We start from the raw sequence: 23,974 nt of genomic DNA on the forward strand, positions 1-23,974 counted from the left end.
CCAAAAGCCTTGACAGCCCATCATTCCTGATACATTCATTTCCTCTGAAGTGCTGAAGCAGCGTTTGTGATTCTCTGCCTGCTGGGAGCATCAGTAAAGGCAGACTATGTTTCCTACGGGACTGTAATTCATCTTGTTTCTGGTGTTCCCAGTTAATCCGCGGTTAAACACAACGTACAGAGGATTTGAAAGGTGTCGCAAAAATTACAAATTACACCAAAAACTGCTGCCATTAAAAGTCGAGGCTCCGATATTGCAGGCGAGTGTGGGCACCGATTCCGTTCCCCCACTTAATCTGGCCTGCCCATTTGGCTGCCAGTGGCTGGAAGAACGCCAGCTTGTGTTGTTCTTGGCACCGATCTGACTGATATATGAGCTATCTGAGTGCTGCCAGCAAACACGGAGGATCCACACCGGCATATAGTTTCCAGGGCATCTGATCTTTCAGGAGCTGCTGTAAAGCTGTGGCAGCACTGCAGCAGTCAGGTCCCCTTCACCCACACACGTGTCCCAGGAATACACCCGGAATCCTACCGCGTCTCTTATTACTGTTGAAAATGCTCGGTCGGGTCGGCAAAGCGAGAAAAATGTCACCTGGACGTAACCTGTTACAGAGAACGAGTCCGAACCAAAATGATAATATAGGCAGCTGTTTTTCAAATCCCCAGAACAGAACACACATGCTGGTGTTCTATTCAGTCTCTTCCACTGTAGCATAGATTGATGTCCTGCAGCCTTTGAAAGCTTTCTGGGTCAGAGCGTGAGAGGGCAGCACTCTCTCTGCTCCCTGGTGGTGCAGGTTGTGTGTTTGGGTGCTTGCGACTCCTCAGATCAAGAATATAATAATACTAAAGCAGCTTTAAGTATTACCAACCCTATCAGCACTGATGGGGAAAATGGTTGTGTTCAGGTTCTGGCTTATTTGCTTAGAAGATTCTTTAGAATTTTGGATCCACCCACCTGTTCTAAAAAGACACATTCTGGCTTCCGTCTTTGTCAGAAAGACTCGTCCCTCTTTATCTGTTCTGGCAATTTCCACACGGATGAGGTGTCTTTTCACGGTGAGTCTGGAATGACAGCAGCCTCATGGGGATTCCTCGCCAGCAGGCTGCCGCTCGGCAGCAAATCCCCCTCACACTGTTTTATGTCAATCAGCTGCTGTGATTATGTATAGAATGTCTGGAGAGTGTGTTGCTTTTTACAATCAGGAGGCTCGTGGCAATCGTGATCATTCGTTACAAAAGCTCCTACAGACGTGTTTTAGAAGAGGGACTTGTCAAACAGTGGGACGCCATTTGTGGTGGCCATGGTGATGAAAGATTTCAGCAGTCTGCCGTCACGTTTCACAGCAGGAAGGTTGAAAATAGAGAAACCCTCCAAGTGGAAATGGTCAAGAAGCTTTTTCCCAAGTTGGGAGAACATCAGATGGGCTGCAGCCTCTGTTGTGTTTATGGTTTGTTTGAGCAGAAAACAGGTAATTTAGCTGACAAAGATCTAAAGCTAGCAGTGAATCTATGAGAAGAGAGAAAGGCTGATATTATGGGTTGCTGAACGCTGCTTTAAGCTCAGCCACATGCTATTAGGCTGCATTTAGAGTCGCTACCTGAGGTGATTCTGATATCTGGTTAAAGCTCCAAACTCCGGAGGGGGACTGGTCGGGGCATGTTTTAGACCTCAGGGGGACACCTGGGGCAGACCTAAAACATCCTAGGGAGAATAAACCTCTCATCTAGTGGGAGAATGTTGGAATATTCTCTATGGAATACAAGTTAAAGTGGCTGAAAGAAGAGAGTTTCACTGCCTCCATGACCAGGACCACCAGGGCCACCAGGATATCAGGTTGTCCTCTGTTCCTCGGCTCGGAGTATTTCCACACAGTTGTACTGCACCTTTGTTTAAGCAGCCGGGTCAGGTTCATCTTCTATGTTGGTAACATTTTAATATTTTTATTGATCTAAGTGTAATTTATCTGGCAGCTTTAAGAGAGCACACCTGCCCTACCAGGGTTCCAAGAGAAGCATTTCCCATTTAGGCAGCTCTCAGCAGACTCTAACAGCGCGTCAGAGGATCCCTGCAGGTCACCATCATGTCAGCGTAGCCAAACACAAAAGAGAAACGATGACACCGAGACTTCAGGGTGAGCTGCTGCAACCAAGGTGACAACTAAAACCAATACATCAGCTTTTTTTCTTCCTCCTTGTGCGCCTCCAGTCAGCTGACGACAAGCTTTTACAAAGCCTGCCTTTCCATTGTGGATCCTGAGATAAACGCTTTCTTCGTTTAGGTCACGTCCATCTATCCCAGCAGTCACCAGATAAAGACAAACACACTTGTTCCCAGTACTAAGGAACTCCAGTAAAGGAACCCAGAGAAGCCTGAAAGAAGCTTCGTTCAGGTTGGCCCACACGCCCTCACTGCAAATTTAAATTAAAGGGTTATTGTATTATATCTTTCACAATAACAACTAGCAAACCTGCCCACAAAGAGGATCAGAAACCACAACCAGACGCCTTAATTATTAGAGTATTGAATTGTAAATAAAACTTAAATCCTTTATATTTGCTGCTCAGCTTCACGTTCACAGGTATAATCTTCCCGTGATCACTTATTATTGCACAACATAATACATTACTAATCAATATAAAAGAAAACAGCCTTTGTTGTGATCTTCTGATTATTCAACACCTAATTTCTATAAACACAATTCTAACACTGCGCTATGATTTTAAAGGCAATTTTCTTTTTTCCACGTGCTCTTCCCACCAATATGTTGGTCAGGAAACGACTGCAGTGCCAGCATGTGAACATGGGCCAGACATCATTACTGGACAGCAATTCGTCAGGATTACGCTGCGTCGGCTCCAGGCTCATTCCTGTGAGTTTGGCTGAAATTGGTTGATATGCGCCACAAAACATTATTCTTACAGGCCAAACCGGCTGAAAGGCAGTCGAGTGTGAAGAATTGCCCGCAAAGACCTGCCCCCACCTCGTGCACAAACAGCTCAGGTAAAATCCCGATGGGGGCTGAAAAGAATCAACATCATGGTATCTAGATATGTCTTATTCATTTCAGTCGCTGCTAACTGCTACAGACCATGGAAAAATCAATCAAGTTTTATAAAATGGTGTTTTTAGTGTGTGATCCCAAGCTGGTGAGCAGTGAATAACAGCCATCTTTGAAGTCAGAGATTCCTACATTCCCATATATGCTGCAGAGCTGCACAGCCAATTCCAATTAATCCTATAAAATAATTCTGTTGCGTTATTATGAGTTCCTCAGAGACCATGTGACCAGAGAACAGGAAGTAACAGCATACAATACACTGCACATGCACAGTCACAGCTGGTCCTAAATGTCATGTTGATGCCAGGCGTCCCGTTACTTTCTGTTATGAGCAAAAAATTGTTTATTTAAAGAGTTAATTGCCAAATCTCTGTGCAATGAGGTCATCAGCGCATGTCAGTACAGTCAATATGCTCATTCGCCTCCAGTAACAAGTTTGTCCCAAATCACCTGCAGCCCTGGCGACAGGTGATTTACAGGCCAAACAGACTATTTAACGCAGGGGTGCCCAATACGTCGAGGCAGTGCCAGAAAAAAGAAAGTGTACATAAATAAATAATAATATTTTCCACTGATATGTGTTACATTTGGAGTATGACTACACATTTCTGCCATTTTATTGAGTAAAAATTGCCGAATTTGAGTTTTTCCGATCAAATCCAGGGCAGAAACCCCGGGTGAGGCAGGGGCGAACTGTGCCTCACGTCTGACTGCAGGGTCCAATACAAACTGGGTTGCATGACGTGTGCCAGTTTTGGTTCCTCAGCATATCGCTAATATGAACTTTGCAGAAATAGTCGTTATACACCATGACTTTCTGCAGTCTTTAATGTCTTTTATGCACGTGTGAGAGAACTATTCCTGCTGACCGCACAATAAAGTGCAGAGAAAAGTCAGCAGGTGAGTCAGGCAGTACTCTGCCTCAACTCAAGGGGGCGCACGCAAGCTGGCAGGTGCGTTCTCGCTGCAGCGCTGGCTCATTTTAATAGGCAAACTTTATTAAAATTTATTGAAGCACCAGAATTTAAAGTTTGAAAAATAACTTTTTACTGTTGGTCAAAATTAAATTATTGCTGCACACATCTCTGCACTTTAATTTGTTTGCAGTATAAATGAATTTCTTAAAACACAAGATGGGTGCTTGATCCATAGCTATAAAAGAAAGTTCTTGATAGGACAAATATGTTCCTGTGTATATGTTTGTGTTGGTTTGTGAGTGTAATTGAAAGAGGAATGCTGATGGGATATGAAGCATTATCAGTAGTTGTATCCCTCACAATTGTGTTCCTGGGATAGTTGAAGGGGCCACAAAATCATTGGGGTCATTAGGTGGACCCCCTCCTCCTCCTCCGGTACTTCAGTGGATAGGTCTACAGCACCGCCTTAGGGACCGCCTGCACGCCCCACCCCCCTTCCCCACAGCTGCAGCCCCTTCCTTTCTCCATATATACCATTGCAACAGGTGGGCTTCAAGATCTCCTTTATTGGTAGGAGTTCAAAGACCCCCTAAAAACTTGAAAGGATCTTTCGAATTGATTGCCACACTTTTCCCTCAGGATTGACCAGTTAATGGCAGCTTCCACCTTTATTCCACAGGCGAATGATGCCCCAATGTGCTTGTGTCCTCTATGAACCGTTTTCCATCTCGGTGCTTCTCAGGAAGTAGTGATCGATGCAAGGTCCCTGTACCGCTATAGTCAGGCATGTAGAAGGTGCAGCATTTGAGGGGTGGATTTCTTGAGCTTCCTTTGAATTCTTAAGCGTTTTCGTGGTCTGATTCTCCTCACTTTATGGATCGCCTTCTTTAGATGGTTAGAAGCCAGTGTTGGGTGGAGAAGGTACACTGAAGATCGGCTTTGCTGGCTGCTCTCATCTCAGCAGAAGATTGTTTCCAGGAATGCAGAAAAAATGGAGTTCCTAAGTTAAACCCTAAACTTTGGGCAGTCAGATGTATTTGGCGTGACTGAGCTCCAATGCTATACACATGGGGACCACCATTTTAGCTGATGTGAGGGTAGCATACCAAACTGAAGCCCTTTGATTTCCATACTTTCTGTACAAAGTGCTTGAAAGAAATCACCAAAGCCTGCAAAATTCAAATGTCTACAGAGAGCTGGCTTTGAACTTTCAAACTACTTTCAAGCGTAAACGTAAATTTTGCTTTGAAATATAAACTTGAAAAACGTACTTAAATAAACCTTGATTGTAAACTATATATTGCTCAGTTTGAGTTGTTTCAATTAGCATTCGTCATATTTACAATTTTGTTTCTACAATGACGACAGAAAAGCTTTGCAATGTTGTTAAACCTTTGGTTCGGTCATTCATTGAAAAGATGACAGTAGAACAATGGAGCTCTTTGATTTCTACTTCACCGGACCATGCCTCAACTATTCTACTGGCAGAACTCATTTTAGGTGTTATACATAACGTCAGTGAGTTTTTGTTGATGAGCGTCGGATGTGGAAATGCACCTAGTTGTGAAAATAGAATGTCCACTCTTCATACGGACCTCTCACAGACCATCGGTGAATCTCTTGGTCTTAAGGACCGAGATGACGATAGTTTAGGCAGCCTGGCAGATATGATTCAGAAAGAGACTGAAGAGATTGTAACGTTGTCCATTACTGAGGAGTACACAGAGAACACATACATCATCCAACCTGAAAGACTCAACGCAATCGTCAACGTTACTATTGAACTGTTTCGAAAATTTGGCGACAAGATCAAGGCCGGCGGACTTCGTTTTAAAGACTGGTATCAAAAGAGGCACGAGGATGGTGAGTTGCTGGCATCTGGTGTTGTTGAGGGAGAACCTCTAGACAGCCAAGAAGACATTTGCTTACCTCAGTACGTGTCACCAGAGTCAGTTCAGGAGGTAATCAAGAAGGACTGGAGTGACATCAGCTCCACTTTGTTGGAAGACATCACTGTTGGTGAATACAAAAAGCTGCAGTCTGAAAGCTCCGTGGAAATCCAGAGTGTGCTTGATGAAATCACTACCGTACTGTCCGAGAAGAGGAAAAAGCCTTTTCAGGCTTTGAAAAAGAAAGTCAAATCCTTTTTTTCCACGGGGTTCCTCAGAGTGTGGCTGTGCCGCCTGTTGGCCAATGTGAGGAAGAAGCACCCTCAGGACACCACAGAAGAGAGCTATGAGATGGTGGAGTCCATCATTGATAGTCTCACCCCCGAGTTTGTGAATGCAACGGACGAAGAAGTTGAAAATGAGAATGGCGTCGTAGCTATATTCCAACACACGTCCAGACATAATATCCTAGGTTTAACCAGAGGCCTGACTGATTTAATTTACCAAAATGTCGTCCAGGACATTCCAGAACCTGAAAGAGCCACTAGTACTTTCAGAAGATATAACTTGTATAGTGACATATGGAAGCAATCAAAGCTCTGCATCAGCATGATGAAATGGTTCATGAAAGCTCGGACAAAGATACTCTGTGACAGACTGAACCTCCACAGGTTGGAACCAGAAACGTGTCCCATTATTTCTGATCTTCCAGAACAAGGAATTCTACCAATGCCATCTACCACGAGCATTGTCGGGCACACAGAGAAACCTTTTACAGGAAGTACCGAGCCAGAGGAGATCGGATGCAAAGGTGTTTCAAAGGTCGGCACTGCAGGAGAAGCAACTTCAAAAAAAGGGACAGGAGTTAATCTAGTGGTGGAGACTCAGCTGAAGAAGACCTACATCAGCTCTTTCATCGACATGGTGGTCTTCCACATCTGCAATGAAGCAGGGGTGATAGTTGAGGGCAAGCACAAATTCAGCAGCAAGATCTTTGAAGGAGTGTGGGTGAAGGTTCAGGAAGAAAAGATGTACATCACCCAATCATCCTTCAAGAACCTGAAAGGGAAAATTCACAAGTGCATCTGCCAACAGGTTGGATCTCTGGACTTGCTATATTTAATGGCCACGCTGGACCCGATCATAATCGAACTGATCACCTCCCTCATCAGAGAGAGACTGATGACACCTCCCAAGAAAGAAACATTCCTCTCTGCTGTCGTAAAATTTCCCTGCAAGAAAATGGGAAATTGACACTTCCAAAATGAGATGAACAATTGTCAGTAATTCAAATGTGAGCTGGTTCGCTGTACTTTTCACTTGCCTGTTAACAATGATTCGAGTACCACGAATAAACCTCTATTGTTGCCTTTGGACGATATTTCCATGGTTTAATGGTGTGTTTGTGTGTTCACTGCTGCGGGGTCCCATGTTTGGGCTCACTACAAACTCATGAAAATCATGTGCTGACCTGGGAATTGGAGAAGTTACACAAAGGAAACCACCCAACTTTTTTCTTAAGGAGCAATGAGTTTTCAGTGCACGGAGGATAAGTTGCGTGCTCTTAGCAGATGGAGCAAGGGTTTCTCCACAGAGCACCTACACAGGTGTGTTTCAGAAATAACCACCTCAAGATGTATTTTGAATGGTTTCTTCTCACTGGACCATAAGTAGACGCCAACTGTTTTTCCTGCCACATCTTGCCTTGTTGCTGGTATTTTGGCCCTTTCCAGACAGAATCAGTGTAACTGTCGGATGGCCAAATTGCTCTCTTTTTAACCCTAACCCTAACCCTACCTGACCTGTGATGGTCACCGGAGAACACTGACTCTACTGTCCTTAAGACACTTTGTAGTTCATTTGCGTTTGGAAGATCCATTTGTGCCAAAGCTTAAATTTCCTGATGTCAGAAAATGTTCCACGCCTGCTCAGCTCAGAACAGGAACGCCAACAGAGGTTGACCAAAGCGACCTGGACACGCGGTGCACTGCTGGATGAGGTGGAATTTCTGCTGCAACATGATCCACCCCGCCTGCTCTCAACAGTTCAGGCTGGTGGTGTCATCAAACTGGGATAGTGTCTTATTGGCACACTTTGGGCCCCTTTATTATTGCTGTGGACCACGCCCACCCCTGTCCACCCCGTGGTGAACCAGATCAGCATCACAGATGCACAGCCGACGGACCCGCAGCAACTCCCCGATGCTGAGGTCTCTAAATCTGTGCGCTGTTTCATGTATGCAGTTGAATCTTTGCCAGGAAAGAAAGATGATGTCAATTCTGAAAGCAAACAGGTCCAGTCTGGTACAAGCAAGGCGCCCCTCGCGGTAGGCTGGTGACGTACACCAAATCCAGTTAAAACCAGAAGATTGTAGCGTCCAGATGTGTGAAGGTGCCATGAATTTCTAATCCAACTGAGCCGAGATCGTTCATGCTGACCTCAATGCTTGAATATTCTATTCGGACTGCAGCAGAGGAGCAACATCCTGGCAGCGATGCACGTCCTTCACTTTTCAAAATATCAGTCCAGACGTGCATCAAGTCCAAGACGACTGCTTGGTCAGCTGCTTCTCATACATGTCAGTACGTGTGGTCCTGGTGTGGAGCAGAGACAAAGCCTGAGCTGTTTTTGTAAGCAGGTGGTGTTCACTGGAACATGAAAAGCCCTTTTGGCTGCCTCAGCTCCCCACCAGCCTGTTACAGTGAGCTGCGCCCGATGAGGCGGCTGCAGCATGTGGAGGAATAACTCAAGTGCAGAAGTGAGGCGAGCGTTAGATAAAGCGATCAAGTCGCACGGGCACTTGTGGAAGAAAACAAACACGCGCATTTGCACCTCTGGGAAAAGGGGAGTAAGAAAGGTCGTCTTACCTCCCAAAGCTTGTTTCATAACGAAATTCATGATGATGGCTTTTAATTCCCCCTCTTCTCCTTAATGAGCGATGTTACATTCAAGTGTAAAGAAAATGGTGACGTCCAAATCTGAGTGAGGAAAATGACAAAATGTCAACTTGGATTAGCCGTAATTTCATATCGGAGATGAAATGAGATGCGTGCTTGTTTCTCCGCGGGTGACAGATGGCGGTCAATATAAACTCGATGATTTCCTGAGAAGTGGCGCGGACAAAAGACGTGCGCGTTTCCCGTTTCCTCAATGCGTCAAATGAAGGACACCAAGGTCAGTGTGGTTCAAACGCACCGAGACGCGCATCCAGCAGAATCAGCATCTCGTCTTTGTCTCGGAGATGTAACTGTTCTGCCTGCAGACACATGACCCCCAGGAAGTGCTCAACCTGGTAGGACAAGTGTTTCATCACGCACGAATCGTGTAGTAAAACTTTCCATTCACGAACATTTGCGCCCCCCCCCCCCCAAAGGCGCGATGGTGGAAGCGTATTTACGGCTCGGCACCAGCGCGGAAAACGTTTCGGGAAGCAAATGAGACGCGGCGACGGCGAGGACGCGCGGCGGCACATGCACTTCCTGGCTCCGGACATTCAGCACCACCGCCGAGCGGAGCGCGGTCCGAGGCGAGGATGTACGCGCGGCCGCCAGGACGGCTGCTTTACCTCGGCCGGCGTCCTGGAGGATGTCCGCGTCGCACACGCACGTCGAACAATACGAAAGTGGAGCAAATCTTCAGAGTTATCCTACAGCAGGCGGCGCAGGCGTGGGATGGTCTAACTGGGACGAGTCCCGTGCATCTCCGGCTCCCGGGGCTGGATAAAAAGGTTGTCCTTGGTGCCTCCTCCTGCCTGCCTCTTCGTCTTCCTGCACGCACATACACACGCACTCACGCGATGTGTGTGTGAGAGAGAGAGAGAGGAGTTGAAGTGGGTGGTGATGATAGTGGGGGTTTACGGAGGGTGAAGCTGCACAACACACCGTGATGGAGTCACGTGGAGGGAAACGTCCCGCTCACGTCCTCCTGACCGACAGGGAGAGAGAGAGAAGGTGCCCTGATGGTGGCTCCTGCTCCCTCCTACAACCCGCCCTCTTGTCTGCTACAGCTTCACTTCTCCAGTGCAGATTAGAGGTGGAAAAGGACGAGCAAATGTGAGCGAGACCACGTCCTGAAAGATGCACATCGTCCAGTGTCACTATACATCAGCTGTAAAATGGAATTCCAAGGTCAAAGGGTCGGAAGCTGCTGTTGCCCTGTGAGCCAGCCTGACCCGGATGCTTCTCAGCCACGTTTCCACCAACATTAAATATTCTCAACAACTAATGCACATGCAAACCAAGACTGGAATTTAAATCTGTTGGCACTCGTTTGGAAAAAAGTATCCCCTGGTTGTTCTTGTTAAAAACAAACACGTTGCTATAAGAGATGAGGATTCTGAGAACTTTAACAGCGCTGCAGGATTTTGCAGGGACATTTAAAAAAAGCACAGCTGCACATGCAATCATCAGGAAAAATGGTTCTCTTTTTAAAAAAAAAATCACCTACATCAATATGACTAGTTTAAAAGAAGATCAAAGGGTTTTCATGGAATTCTTCTTTGTCCACATCCCATCATTAATCTGTGGAATACCACTGATGTTTATGTTGTTTTCTTAAACCTGCACTGAATGAATCACTACAGGACTGTGCTGCTACAGAGTTTCCATAGAAACAAGTCACTATGACTGTTTGTTGTCTTCCGTCTAAACTTAAACGGGAGCAACAGTTCAACAATAGTGGAAAAGAGAGATTCTGACAATTACTCTTCATCTGATTTTGCTCCTGTTTGTTCCCTTTCTCATCTTTCCCGTCTCTCGCGTGCAGAAACGGATCTGCCCATCTCCTGCTTGGCCTCATCACATCTGCAGTAATTGTTCAGACCTTCCGTCTCGGGTCCAAAGCAGCGCCCCCCCGCTCCCGCTTTTCCTGTGAAACGGTTAGAAAACAAAGTGTTTGCTGTTCTGCTGTTGCAGGAACTCGACACGTCTCCATGGCTGCTGTGACACGGGGAGAGTTCGGGTCATTATTTCATCTCACTCTCTGCTTTGTTTGAGTCGCTTCAGTCACAAATGGTTCATCATCGATGTCCATCACGCTCGCCTGCTGCCACAGGGCAGAGCTGCTGCTGGGGGGGGGGGGGGGGGGGGGGTCATCGGCGTCCACCCACACGCCCCCGTGGGTCCTCTCCATCATCCTCTGAGATGACTATTGATCAGAGCTGGAATCAATATTAACTCTCATTAAGTGATTTTTCTAAGGCTGTTGCTGCCATGGCTGAATTGTGCCGCCGATGAGACTTTGAATTCATCTGATTGTGATTAATCTACTGATCAATCACTGATCAGCGGTGTTTGAATTCACAGAACCTGCAGCGCCGGAGCACTGAAAGCACCAGCCATGTTGTGGGTGTTGATGAATGCACGCGCTGTTTTTGCTCAGGCGCTGCCCTGGACGCCACACAGTGATGTCATAGCTGCGCCTCTACTCCCCAGAAACCACAGTTAAGGCGTCAAACAACAACCACATACAAACCCTGAGGCTCAAATGGCCAGGCCCGCTTGTAGTTTACCATATTTGTGAAGCAACAATGCTCGTGATGGTGGTGGAAAGACAGTTTCCCTATGAGCAGCAGACGGCGGCACCGCGTGGGCCTTCCCGCTGATCCTGAACTCACCATTGTCTACATTTGATGTCAGCCATTTGAGATGTTCCTGGACCCTCAGTGGGTCAGGCAGCAGCTTCGTGGGCAGGCTCTTCCTGTGAAGACTGAGCAGAACAAGGGCAGAAAAACACTTTGCTCACATGCACACACTCCCCCAACACCTCGTTAATGCGGCCCAGGCCCAATTTAGAGCGCTATGCTGGCAGCAGTTGACCGCTTGTGTCTACATGTGAAGCGGGAACATTAATGCCTGCACGGACTCGCTGATGAGCGCCGGATCCCCTCTGGGCAGCCGACACTCATTTGTGCGGGGCGGCCTGTAAATCACCACGAGGGGCTCCCATCAGGCTATTGATATTTTGCTCTGATTCCCCTGAGAGGCTGATGAGCAGCAAGTCCATTTTTGCCCCCCCTGGAGGATGAATTAAACCTAAGGGTGGAGGGTGAGGTAAAACGGTGGTTTCCTGCACGTCTGTCTTCCATTAACGCAGCACAAGCAGGTCCAGAAGCATCACTGTTGGTCCAGTTTAGATGGGAATGGCTCAACAAGCCTTTGGATGTCCAAAAGTTCCTCCTCTGGACTCTGCTCAGTCTTCAATAATCTGGAAGGAATCCTGATTCATCTTAAATGGCCAACTTTACTTTACTATAGATGGGCAAACTAAACTAAACCGGTTTTCACTCCAGACTCATGACCGACCTGACAAGTTACACTTGCATCCATCACTGAACCTTTACCAATTTAAAAAGGTCAACAACTTGGTGAGACGGATTTTATGAATATTTTAACAGCCGTAAGCAAAAAAAAAAGTCTTGACTTCCATAATCTGCCAGCAGCCAACGCTGACACGCTGCCGCCATAATTACAGAGATACACCTGCTGTGTCCCTCCCTCTGGTGCTGTTGCTTTTTTATTATGTGAAAACCTGAAGGAATTGAAGCTTTATTATTATTATAAGCTTACAACAGCCGAGTCTACGTTATTAAATTGTGCACCATTAATTGCTGCCCTGTAGTGCTCGTCTCTCTTTTCATAATAAAATCAAATTGGTCGACTGGGTCACCAAATGGCACCAATGAGCTACAAACCTCCAGCCTTTAGAACACAGGCGGAAGCAAAGAGGGGCTTTATCCTTAGCGTCAGCACGATCGAAGGTGTCTGGATTGTAGCCACCGTGACTTGACTACGGCCATTCCTGGTTTATTTAAACCAAAACGATCCTGCAGCCACATCAGCAAATAATAATCCCTTTGTGGTTATCCACCAAAAAAGGATGGTTGTAAGTTAAAAGAACGACAGTAGCGCCTTCCAAAGATTTGGAGAATAAAATGGGGCAAGTCAGGACCCGGTCTTTCTGCTTTAATAATGGAGTTGATCCTATCAGCTAATGACTGACGGCTTTGATGCCCTCGTTAACATGGAAAATGTTACAAAAGCCTCCAGTTTAAAGATGCTAATCAACTAGCGGTGGCCTGGCGCGGTGACCTCCTGGGGAAGCTGTCCCTCCATTGATCAGAAGGCCGTTCCCTCAGTCTGCCTGTCGATGTGTCCTTGAATGCCCAGTCTGGGTTCCCGATGCACAATGGTGTGAACGGTTATCTGCTCTAATGAGCGGCTGGCAGCCTGTAAGGTCATCTGTCCTCATGAACAAGAGCGAAAGCAGACCGCTTGATTCACACAAGCATATTTTCATGCAGCCCTTTAATATTTAGCAAAAACATTGTACCAAAAATGTATTTAGAGTAGCACCAAGCAAAAGGGTGTGTTAATTAATTCAAATTATTTTGACGCAAAATGAATGTCATTTATTTTAGGATGGTGCTTTGTCATCAAAAAGAAGACGTAGCGCTCCCTAATCTTCAGGAGGATGTTCTAATCCCACAGAAGAGTTTGCAGAGCACGACTGACTGCAAGTGAACGCACCACCACACTTCAGTGGTTCCCGTCAGCAGATCCTTTATTGAAAACAATGTTGTGTTAGGTTTGATTTCCTCTGGACGGCTGCATCCTAAACGGCCTCTTTTTAATGAGTCTCATTGAAATCTATCAAGTGTTGCATTCATATTCAAATCAGCCCTTCATACATGTCAGAAATAACCTGTGACTAGACTGATCATGACGCTCCTGACAGACGGATGGAGGCTCCGTCCAGAATAAATCACACTGACAATCATTTCATTAAGGGGCAAAAACATTTTCTCCCGGCCGAGTGATTGAGGGAAGAGTGGTGAGAGATCAGGATCCATGCTGGGAGCTGTGCTGCTGTGATGGTGGAGCTGAACCCCCCATCAGGCGGGAACATAGTTTAGTGGATAAATAACGGACAGTTTAACGTTCAGACATCTTGGGTCCAGAATAGGTACAATGGAACGATCCATGACGTTCTTTAAGGGGAGAAATTCAGGAAAGATACGAAAGTGTCTGAAAGTTCCAGCTCTATAGGAATTCTCCTTCACTTTGATTTTAAACTAGCAAATGGTGGAGAGATGATCACACCAGAGTTCTCGCGATGCTAAATATCTGAAATCAACTGCTTCGGTCGCTTCATCCATCTTTTTCTTGGCAGCCATTTTAACGTTTTTCTATAAAAAGCTCAATAAACAAGAACAGGATCCTTCTGCTTCCTCTCAGGTCTTCTCACCTTCGTCTACCAACAAATAAAGAGCCACTTTTCACCCTCGAGTCTCGCACGAGTGGGTGTGGCACAGAGGGGAAGAAGAAGGGAGCAGAACAGAACCACTCGGTCTGTGGTGGGTCCTGGTGTTGGGTTGTTGACTGGTCACTGGTTACTGTGGGAACGGTCCAGTCTGCAGGGAGCGTCCCCAGCATGGACGAGCGAGCAGGCAGATGGATGGCGCTGATTCTCAGCAGGGCTCTTCTCCCCGTGCAACTTCTCATGACAGCAGGAGTAAAGACGGTAATCCAGGAGTCCCAGTTTGAGAAGAATCTGACTCATCTCCCACTTCCCAAATGTTTGGTTGTGACTGTAGCAAACAGGAGTCGCGGGTGGCTGAAAGCTTCTTGTCTTCCATAACCTGCAGAAAAATCTGCCATCACAATTCAGAATATTAACCCCAAATGATGTCATTGTCTAATTCACAAATGAAATTATTTACTGGAAGTAATTACCAAGTTATTCTCCTCTTGTGTTAGAAGAAAGGCTAATGGAGAAAAGCTGCGCCTGGCTCTTAATGTTGCTTCCGTATGAGTCATTACTTTAGCATCCAGAACTGATTACCAAGGATAAAGCACGTTAGTCTGCGTGCCTGCAGATGTCTGAATATTGGCCAACTGTTTGGAATTACAACGTATTTTTGCTGGCAACATTACAAATGAAGGACATGCAGCTCCTTAAAAGCTATCACACTTCTCGTTTTAAAGAGAATAAATGAAACTTGCACCCTCGTATTCAACCCTCGTTCTTTTAACACTGCAGCATCTCGCTGACAGGCTGTGATGTTGTGGAGGATCACAACGTCTGAAGAAGCCACATGGGAGGCTCCAGTCGGCTCGGCTCAGAACAGGAACCAAAACAAAGACCTTCACAGGCTGAGCTGGCAGATTTTCCCAGAATAGCTTTGGAAAAGTTCTGAGAGAAAAGAAAGCTGGAAAACTTTGCACGCGCCCGTCCGTCCAGTCCTCTTCATCCTTTTAACCCCCTCTCGCTGTCGCCCTTTGAGACAGCAGGAAGACTGTCACAGCGTGCTCGGCGCTCCCCTTCAGTCCAGAGCGGCTCTCCATCAGGCTTTTATTCCTTTTGGTCCAACATTCATCTGCTTAAAGCGAAATGAAGAACTCCAGTGTCGCATTTATTCATGGGATTAAAAAAATAACTGAGGCGGAACATTGAAATAATGACGGATACATCCTGCTGCCTAACCCTAAACCCTTTCCCATCTATAAACATGACATCTCATTTCTGAATGTTACGTTCACAATCCTCAAATAAAACCAATAAAACTGGCGGGATTTTTACTGCAGCTCTGCCGCAGACAGGCGGCCGAGGCGATAAAGGGCGATCAACCCAGAGATCAGAGCCCCGTGGGGGTGTCAGATTCTGTTTTTCAACCCACAGAACATTTGGAAAGGCGGTGCTGTTGGTGATGTCAGTGTGAAGCCAAAGTTGCTGCCACCACACGGTCGTCGGTCTCAGCAGGACGTGCTGATGGTAAAAATAAAATGTTTGATCTGGGCCGACTCGTGCTGGCTGATTCCCGGGATTCCATCTCAGAAAAGGCCAAATGTCTGGAAACCTACAAAAGGAGAAGCTGAAAAATATAAAAATGACGGACTACCATCTCCACAGCCACTTCCAGCAGTTAGAAAATAACCCCAATCGCTGCCGGCCTGGAGGAAACCTGCACTGGTTCATAACAAATTAGCAGCTCCAGTGCTGCCAGAGGTGCTGCTGTTGCTGAACCACTTTAATTAAAATGATCCATCTGATGCGCGGCTGCGGTTTGCTCTTGTTTGCGTGCTCTGACCACATATTGCATTTAGAGAAATGATTAATAATCAACCGCAGCTTGTGTGGCCCCTGGAGGAAACCTGCCGTTCTCAGGTGTGCAGAGGAACCCGGAGGGGAACGTCAGAGCTCTGCAGCTGAGGGGGATCCTGCAGAGGTTTCTGCCTGCTAGCAGAAGCCCAATCCCTGCTGGCCTGTTTAGCAGCACTGGTTTCAAGACGTTGCAACTATAGGTGATGTTTTCATGAATGCTGGTGACCATGTTGGTGCTCAGAGCCTCAGGGCTCTGCTTGAGGCTCTGAGCACCTTGTGCCGCCGCTACGCAGATTTGGTGTCGTCACGTTCGTCTCCGACTGGACTGACCTTCTGGAAACGACGTCAGCTGAAATCCGCCTCTTGGGTGTTTTACACAGCAATTGAACCTCATCCAGGAAAACCTTAAATTAGCCGGCTAACTGGGAAATTTGTGACCAACGTGATTATTTCTATAGCTTATTCTTATGTGTCGCGGGAGTGTTGTCACACTTCCCCAATAAGCCTAAAATACGTAAAAACTTACTGAACCAGGATGAACAAGACAAAGGAAGTGAGACAAATTGGGAATTGTCATCTTCTCCTCGCTCCGTTTCCTGCGTCCAGTCGACCGCTAACGAGGGTGAAGCTCATATCCTGCGACTCTGCTCGGCCCGGAGGTCACCGTCATCGCCGGAGCGCAGACCGAGACCAGCCAGGGGGACCGGCAGCGGCGCAAATGAGAGTTTATTGTGCTGCTGACAGAAACCCCATTTTCCAAAAAGATGGATGTGAGAATTTAATCAGCAATTTCCAGCAGGGTCACTGAGAAATGATTGTGTGTCTCTATCGCCGATACACCACATCACACCTGCAGGGCCTGTTTAGATGAATTAGGCTGTACAATTAGACTGTTCAGTGGTCGGAATGTGAAAGTGAAGGTCTGGAATTGCCCTCGGAGCCACAGGCGGATGTGTTGAAGCTTTTAAAACCTCTGGGAATCCTTCAGGACTGGCGTCCAGGTCTAACCCTGACGAGCACTAATTCAGCCGAGTGTCGCTTCTCATTCCTTAAGATTTATGAAGCTGGTTGTCGTAGCAACTTTGTTTGGTGAAAAGTTCTTAAATCCCACCAAGGTCCTCAAGAAGTGGAATACAGGACAGAAAACTGGACTGTCGAGCCTGAGGCAGCGATATTTCGATGCATTCGTGAGCTGTGTCACTGCTGCAGCTTTGGGATTCTGTCACCTGCAGTTTTCCTTCTGAATTATAGAGAAAATGGAAAAAGTCTGCTGAATATTTGTGGCTTGAATTTGACTCTGCGAGAGGATTATAATAATAATAATCATAATGTAAGGATCTTTTGAAAGGGCGGAACACAGGCGGCCGGATTAGAATCTATTTTATTACAGCTGAGATGCACCTCCGCTCAGGCTCTGGTGGCTCCTAAATGCTGCCAACCGGTTCTGCTTTCCACCATTATGACCCACCGTAGCCCAGCCAGTATCACCGAGGTCCCCCGAGACTCTCCCCTTCCTTACAGCTTGCCTTATCACACATGCTAATTAGCTTCTGGGAAAAACTGAATTTATCCAGGATTAACTGCTGACCTTTGTCTCCTCTGGCTGAACAGTTGACGTCGGGACACCGTGAACCAGTTCTGGAGCTTCATCCAGTCTGCAGAAACCTCCTGCAGTCTTTGGCTGCTGTCAGAGGGACACAGCCCGAAGCTTCCTTCTCCAGGTTGGCCTGTCGACCTTGGAACTGTTTCAGAACTGATTCAGGGAGGATTTCCCAGAAACTGGACGTCATCTGCTCTTTACAGCTGATGTGGTCCTGTTGGCGTCATCGGCCCGTGACCTCCAACGATCACTGGATCGGTTCGCCGCCGCTTGTGAAGCGGCTGGGATGAGAATCAGCACCTCCAAATCCGAGGCCACGGTTCTCAACCAGAAAAAGGTGGAGTGCCTTCTCCGGGTCAAGGAGGAGATCCTGCCCCAAGTGGAGGAGTTCAAGTACCTCAGGTCTTGTTCATGAGTGAGGGAAGAATGGAGCGGGAGATCGACAGACGGATCTACACCGGTCCGTAGTGGTGAAGAGAGAGCTGAGCCAAAAGGCGAAGTTCTCGATTTACCGGTGGATCTTCGTTCCTACCCTCACCTATGGTCATGAGCTTTGGGTCATGACCGAAAGAACAAGATCAGCGGCCGAAATGAGCTTCCTGCGTAGGGTGGCTGGGCTCTCCCTTAGAGAGGGTGAGAAGCTCTGCCATCCGGGAGGAGCTCGGAGTAGAGCTGCTGCTCCTCCACGTTGAGAGGAGCCAGATGAGGTGGCTTGGGCACCTAGTTAGGGTGCCCCCTGGACGCCTCCCTGGTGAGGTGTTCAGGGCATGTCCCTCCGGTAGTAGACCCCCGGGGAGACCCAGGACACGTTGGAGAGACTATGTCTCTCGACTGGTCTGGGAACGCCTGGGGATCCCTCCGGATGAGCTGGAAGAGGTAGCTGGGGAGAGGGAAGTCTGGGCCTCTCTGCTCAGGCTGCTGGCCCCACGACCCGACCCCGGATAAGCGGTAGAGGATGGATGGATGGATGGATGGATGGATGGATGGATGGATGGATGGATGGATGGATGGGTCGATGGATGGATGGATGGATGGGTGGGTGGATGGATGGATGGATGGGTCGATGGATGGATGGATGGGTGGGTGGTGGGTGGATGGATGGGTCGATGGGTCGATGGATGGATGGATGGATGGATGGATGGATGGATGGATGGATGGATGGATGGATGGATGGATGGGTGGATGGATGGATGGATGGATGGGTGGATGGATGGATGGATGGATGGATGGATGGGTCGATGGGTCGATGGATGGATGGATGGGTGGATGGGTGGATGGGTGGATGGATGGATGGATGGATGGATGGATGGATGGATGGATGGATGGATGGATGGATGGGTGGATGGATGGATGGATGGATGGGTGGATGGGTGGATGGGTGGATGGATGGATGGATGGATGGGTTGATGGGTCGATGGATGGATGGATGGATGGATGGATGATGGATGGATGGATGGATGGATGGATGGAGCGTCTCACTCTTTGCCGCTCTGTGATGCAGTCAAGAATGTAGAAGCTCTTCCACAAATAACCGCAGGAAGCGTTTCCCGCTATTATTCATTTGCAGAAGATCAAGGTCGGTCATTTCTTGCAGGTCAACAAAAGCTCGACAAAAAGCTCGATTATCATGCAAATGAGCAATATTATGGGCTGCTCCCCCGGCACTCAGCCTAATGTAATAATGCTGCCTCTTCTCTGGGCAGTGCAGTCGCGTGCTCTAAAAGCCGCGCACGGGCCCATTTCTGCTTTCACCAGGATGTATTTTCGTTATCTCCATTTGCCCCCAAGAAGCAGATATTTAGGCTCCAAATGCAGCTCAGAGAGATGAGAGCCGAGCTGGACGGTGGCCAGAGAGGGAATTTTAATACCAGCAAATGATAGTTGCATTATACTTTACCCTTTTTCACCCAATTTTCAGACACTTCTATCACCTGAATTTTTAAGTAAATCGTCACAAAATCCCCTGAATTTTGTTTAGCTGCCGTTGATGCCTTTGATGGGATTTCCTGCACAAATGATCAATGTGCCGCATGAATAGTTTCGGAGCAGACGCCGACCCTGGAGGGACCCCACAGACGCCCAGGCACGATACTGGGATACTGGGATACTTGTGATACTGGGATGCTGGGATACTGGGATACTTGTGATACTGGGATACTTGTGATACTGGGATACTGGGATACGTGTGATGCTGGGATACTTGTGATACTGGGATACTTGTGATACTGGGATACTTGTGATACTGGGATTCTCCCAGCATCACACGTCTGAGTTGCTGCTCCACAAGATTTCATGGTTTATGGTGTCGAATGCTTTCAGAGACTTTGAACACTGCATATTTCCTGTTATGTGACATTTTAGTGTAACAGGTTGAGCGGTTAGACCTTGTAAATGTGTCCCAGCTGTCAGAGCAGGTTGTGTTAGTCTGTAAAATCATCTAATCTTTTATTATGAGAGAGACGAGGGGATGAGGGAGACGGCTCATCTGTTCATACAAATAAATTGTTTTTTTTAAAGATCTTTACATGTTAAAGCCTCTATTTTATTGCGATCTGGTTACTTTTTGCTGTGTAATGTTGCCCGTGGCTCAAGAAACCATGGAAACATGGACAGCGGCCTTCAATAGACCCACTGCTGGGTTTTCTCTCATCCACTATGCAAACCACGCAGCCCACAAGGAAATGCTGCATTACAGCGAGGAATAAAGGAGGGTGGGGGGTGTCACTTCTCTCTGCAATCTCCGTCATTTCCCATGACTCGGGCCTTTTAATGGGTTTTCTCATCTTTGTGTGTGAGGTGATGTGATATGTATCTGACTGGCACCACATGGGGCAACAAATTGAGGGAGCGGCTGCTCGTGCGCAAACATGCCCGTATTTTTCCTGCAAGGATCACATTGATACCCCCCCCCCCCCCCCTTCATTCATCGCCAGCAAGCCCTTATGTCACGGCTTCAGCCCAAACACTGTAGTATCTTGTTCCTGCTCTTTGTTCAGCAGCGGCTGGTTAATCTCAGCTCTGTTCTTTTGTAACGTGAAGCACAAACCCTCAGTTATGAAATTAAGAATTCTCGGTCGCTGTACAAGCACGATGAATCGGAGGCTGACAAATTCAGCCTGGAACAAACGGAAGATTATTGCATCGATGCAGCGTTGGATGATAAATGTCACAATGAAACGTCACCAACTTTTAGCCGGCGCTATTTTGCCGCTCCTTGCTAACTTTCGAAAGGCCTGTAAGACCCAACCAGAGTCGGGCTGGCTCCAGCATTTCTAGCACTGAAAGGCAGCAGCACATCGTTACCCGTCTCATCACCGCGGCGCCTGCCTGAGCTTTAATAATAGATCAGTCAGCGAGCAAGAAGCTTAAAGATGTTGGTTCTTTTCGTACCCACATTGTAAAGACAAGGTCAATAGAACCGGGCCGGGGGCAAATTACACGTTGCAGTTCATAAAGACATAAATCTTGATTTGAGGTGTCTGACATGTGAACCCGAAGGCTCCTCTGTGGAAGCCAATTTAAAATGTACCCTCCATCACCCCCTCTCCCTTCTTCCGCATCACTTCACAGCAAACGCCCCCCGAGTCCACACCGAACGTTGGCGTTAGATATAACCCTGGAAGGGCAGACGTGTGCAGCACATTTATAAGCCTTACATGTTCTCTAAAAGCTCCTCCTCAGAGCTTCTCACACATTAGTGACCGAGTCCGCTTTAGATCGTCCTCTGCTCGCCACGCCTCTTAACGTCATGGTCGAGATTCCTCCTGTTTAGGTTGGCATTTCAGATTAAAAGGAAGATAGATGAGGCCGACATGGAGATGAAAACCTAAACCCATCCATCCATCCAGCATCGCTGTCATATCTGCGGGCGGCCAACGCGAGCGGCGTGCTGTGAGCTGTCAGTTCAAGCATTCAGGACGTCTCGACTCGAGCGTCAGAACTGAACCCTCGGCGCCACGAGCGTGTGCAGTCAGCCTCCACCTCACTGATCGTCCTCTCCGGTCAGAGATGGAGGAATGTGGTCTCCCAGGTGGAAGTGCTGTCAACAGGATCCAAGCTCAATCAGCAGATTCCACTTCAGGCTACTGCTGTATCAGCGCAGGCACCACGCTCGTTGTCTTCATTAGAGCATCCGTCTTATTTCATTTGGTCCATCAGCAGGTTTCAGATGTTCTGGAGGACTCCTGTTGTCACGCTATCCCACCAATCTTGGGTTTGGGATCAAACGCGGCCCCTCTGTGCTGGTTTCTGTTTAACTGGAGATCCCTTTAAAGACTTGGTCATATTTAGATGTGCGAACACATGGATGCTGCCATTTTCAGTGAAAAAAATCTATTGGTCCTTAATGTTACCAAGGCCTTTTTCCCTTCAGATCTCTGTAAATAGCACAGAACCTCTGGAGACGTGATGACTGAAAGCAGAGCCCCCGTCTGACCTCAGCCGTCACTCCTGTCATTGTTAAAGTGTTTTTATTTCTGCCAGAGGCCACAAAAGCAAGGAAGCTTTTAGCGGGTGTAAAGACGCCACAACGTTTTAGGCCTTAGGTCTTCTTCACCCACGGTTTAAAGCTCAACTCGATGCTAGATGCTGTGATGCTCAGTGATAAACAAACAGAAAATGGCTCCTACAGGGTCTGAAATGAAGAAACTGTTAATCAAACAGCTGCTGATTCAACAAAAGGGGAGCAAATACTGAGTGAGAAGGCGAGCTGGACAAAAACCCCAAACTGCATTTAAAGAACCTCCCACATCCCCACACAACAACCAAGTGAAGCAGCTGAAGGCGACGTCCCCGAAGAGCCTCCCTTTATAGAGCAGCAGCTGATCAGGCCCAGCCGACGGCCTCCCGACGACAGACTGGCTGCAGCTCATCAGTCTCCAACCTGTTTCCCTCACTGACAATCAACATCAGCTGAAGGTTTTTGGACCTCAAACCTTGGAAGGTTTTCAGAAATTGCTCCAACTTGCTTCAGCCTCGATTCCAAGTTGTGGAGTCGTGCTGACCGAAAAAACCGAGTCTTTGTCTGCAGAAATGTGGGGACAGAGCATTCTGCTGGCAGCACATCTACTGATTTGCATTCTAATTAGCACCCAGACGAAACAGCAATAAGCCAAAAAACACTGTTGTTGTTTTGTCTGCAAGCGATTCACTGTTATCACAAAAGAGTTTGGAAATCAAAGCTAGGAGATTCTTTATTGCTGCTAACTTCAAACTTAAAACATGACGTAATCTCTTTGAGTTTTGATTCAGAACGATTAAATTGTTCAGATTCAACCCTGAAAAATAAAAGAGCTGAACTTTATACTGCAGGTTTTCAAATTTCTCCAACTTTCCTGTTTAAAGCAGATAATAAGGAGACATAATAAGGTCCATATTTACAGTGGGATCTCAGCAACTTCAGCCATTTTCTTTACAGTAGAAATGAGGGACAAGTGATCTTTTTATTGTTTATTCCCCCTGAGACTTCTCATTTGAGGATTAATGGGAAAGTTTTGGCAGGCCAACAAACCGGAAGGTGGTTGGTGGATCAGAGACAGCTGGATATAATCTGTAATGAGCAGCTCTGCTCGTTTCCCTCCACGCTCATCGTCACATTTCCTTTCACATTTATAGATCCACAAATCCCAGTTGGGCAGAGCTGCCGTTCCCTCAGCGAGAGTTCGATCCACTGACCAGTAATTCATCATAATCCCAGAGGCGTTAAAGGATCAAATCAGATCAGTTGTCTTGGCTCACAAATCACTGCGATTTCTTTTTTATCTTCTTGTTTCAAACTCTCTTTTGCTTTAATTGAGTTCATTTGAGTGCTGAAACAGTTTTTTTTTAACCTAAAGGAAAAAGTCCACTAGTAATAAAGACTCAGCAAAGAGCAGTTGACAGAACCACCAGCTAACGGTGGCTGCTCCACACCCAGCTCTGCATCGTGGGTCGAACAGGAGTTCCAGCACACAGGTAATATAACTATAGATCCAATTCTGAAGGTCCAGCTGCAGTTGTTAGCGTGTTCCAAGCCGGTCTGATCCGATTCCTCGAGCTTCTCTCACATTTACAGCTGAGAAATGATTTTCCTTTAGAGACACGGACAAAAGCTGAGACGTGTAGAAGGGACGCGTGACCACGCAAAAACCAGCACGAATGTGGCCGTTCCCTCTGTGGCCACGGTAACAGTGTTGTGTAGGTGTGTCTCCAAGCCTTTGCTGTTAAAAATATGTCTCTGAAACAACCAGGAAACTTTCTGTCTTCACTTTCTGCCACGACAGATCCAGGAGCAACAAGACGACATTTTACCTTCATCTGAAACATCCCAGAAGTCTATAAACAGCCCGACTCTGGAGAAGTGTGCGGAAGCGGATCCGCTCTCAAATATATTCAACTTTCTGAACTGCATGAACAGCGAAGACGC

At 47.1% G+C, this 23,974-nt stretch overlaps 1 protein-coding gene across 1 annotated transcript in view; it reads right to left on the reverse strand.

The window, feature by feature from the left end:
• Window positions 1-9,779, reverse strand: part of LOC130531498 (complexin-2-like) — a 28,093-nt gene extending 18,314 nt beyond the window's left edge. Inside the window, exons 1-2 of the mRNA XM_057043554.1 lie at window positions 9,436-9,779; window positions 8,738-8,848 (exon numbers count right to left, since the gene is read on the reverse strand). Of these exons, the coding sequence (XP_056899534.1) occupies window positions 8,738-8,768 (31 nt within the window). The 5' untranslated portion in view covers window positions 8,769-8,848; window positions 9,436-9,779. The remainder of the gene's footprint in view (window positions 1-8,737; window positions 8,849-9,435) is intronic.
• Between the last annotated feature and the right edge of the window lie 14,195 nt (window positions 9,780-23,974).

Source organism: Takifugu flavidus, chromosome 9, assembly GCF_003711565.1.
Source record: "Takifugu flavidus isolate HTHZ2018 chromosome 9, ASM371156v2, whole genome shotgun sequence".
NCBI classification, from domain to species: domain Eukaryota; kingdom Metazoa; phylum Chordata; class Actinopteri; order Tetraodontiformes; family Tetraodontidae; genus Takifugu; species Takifugu flavidus.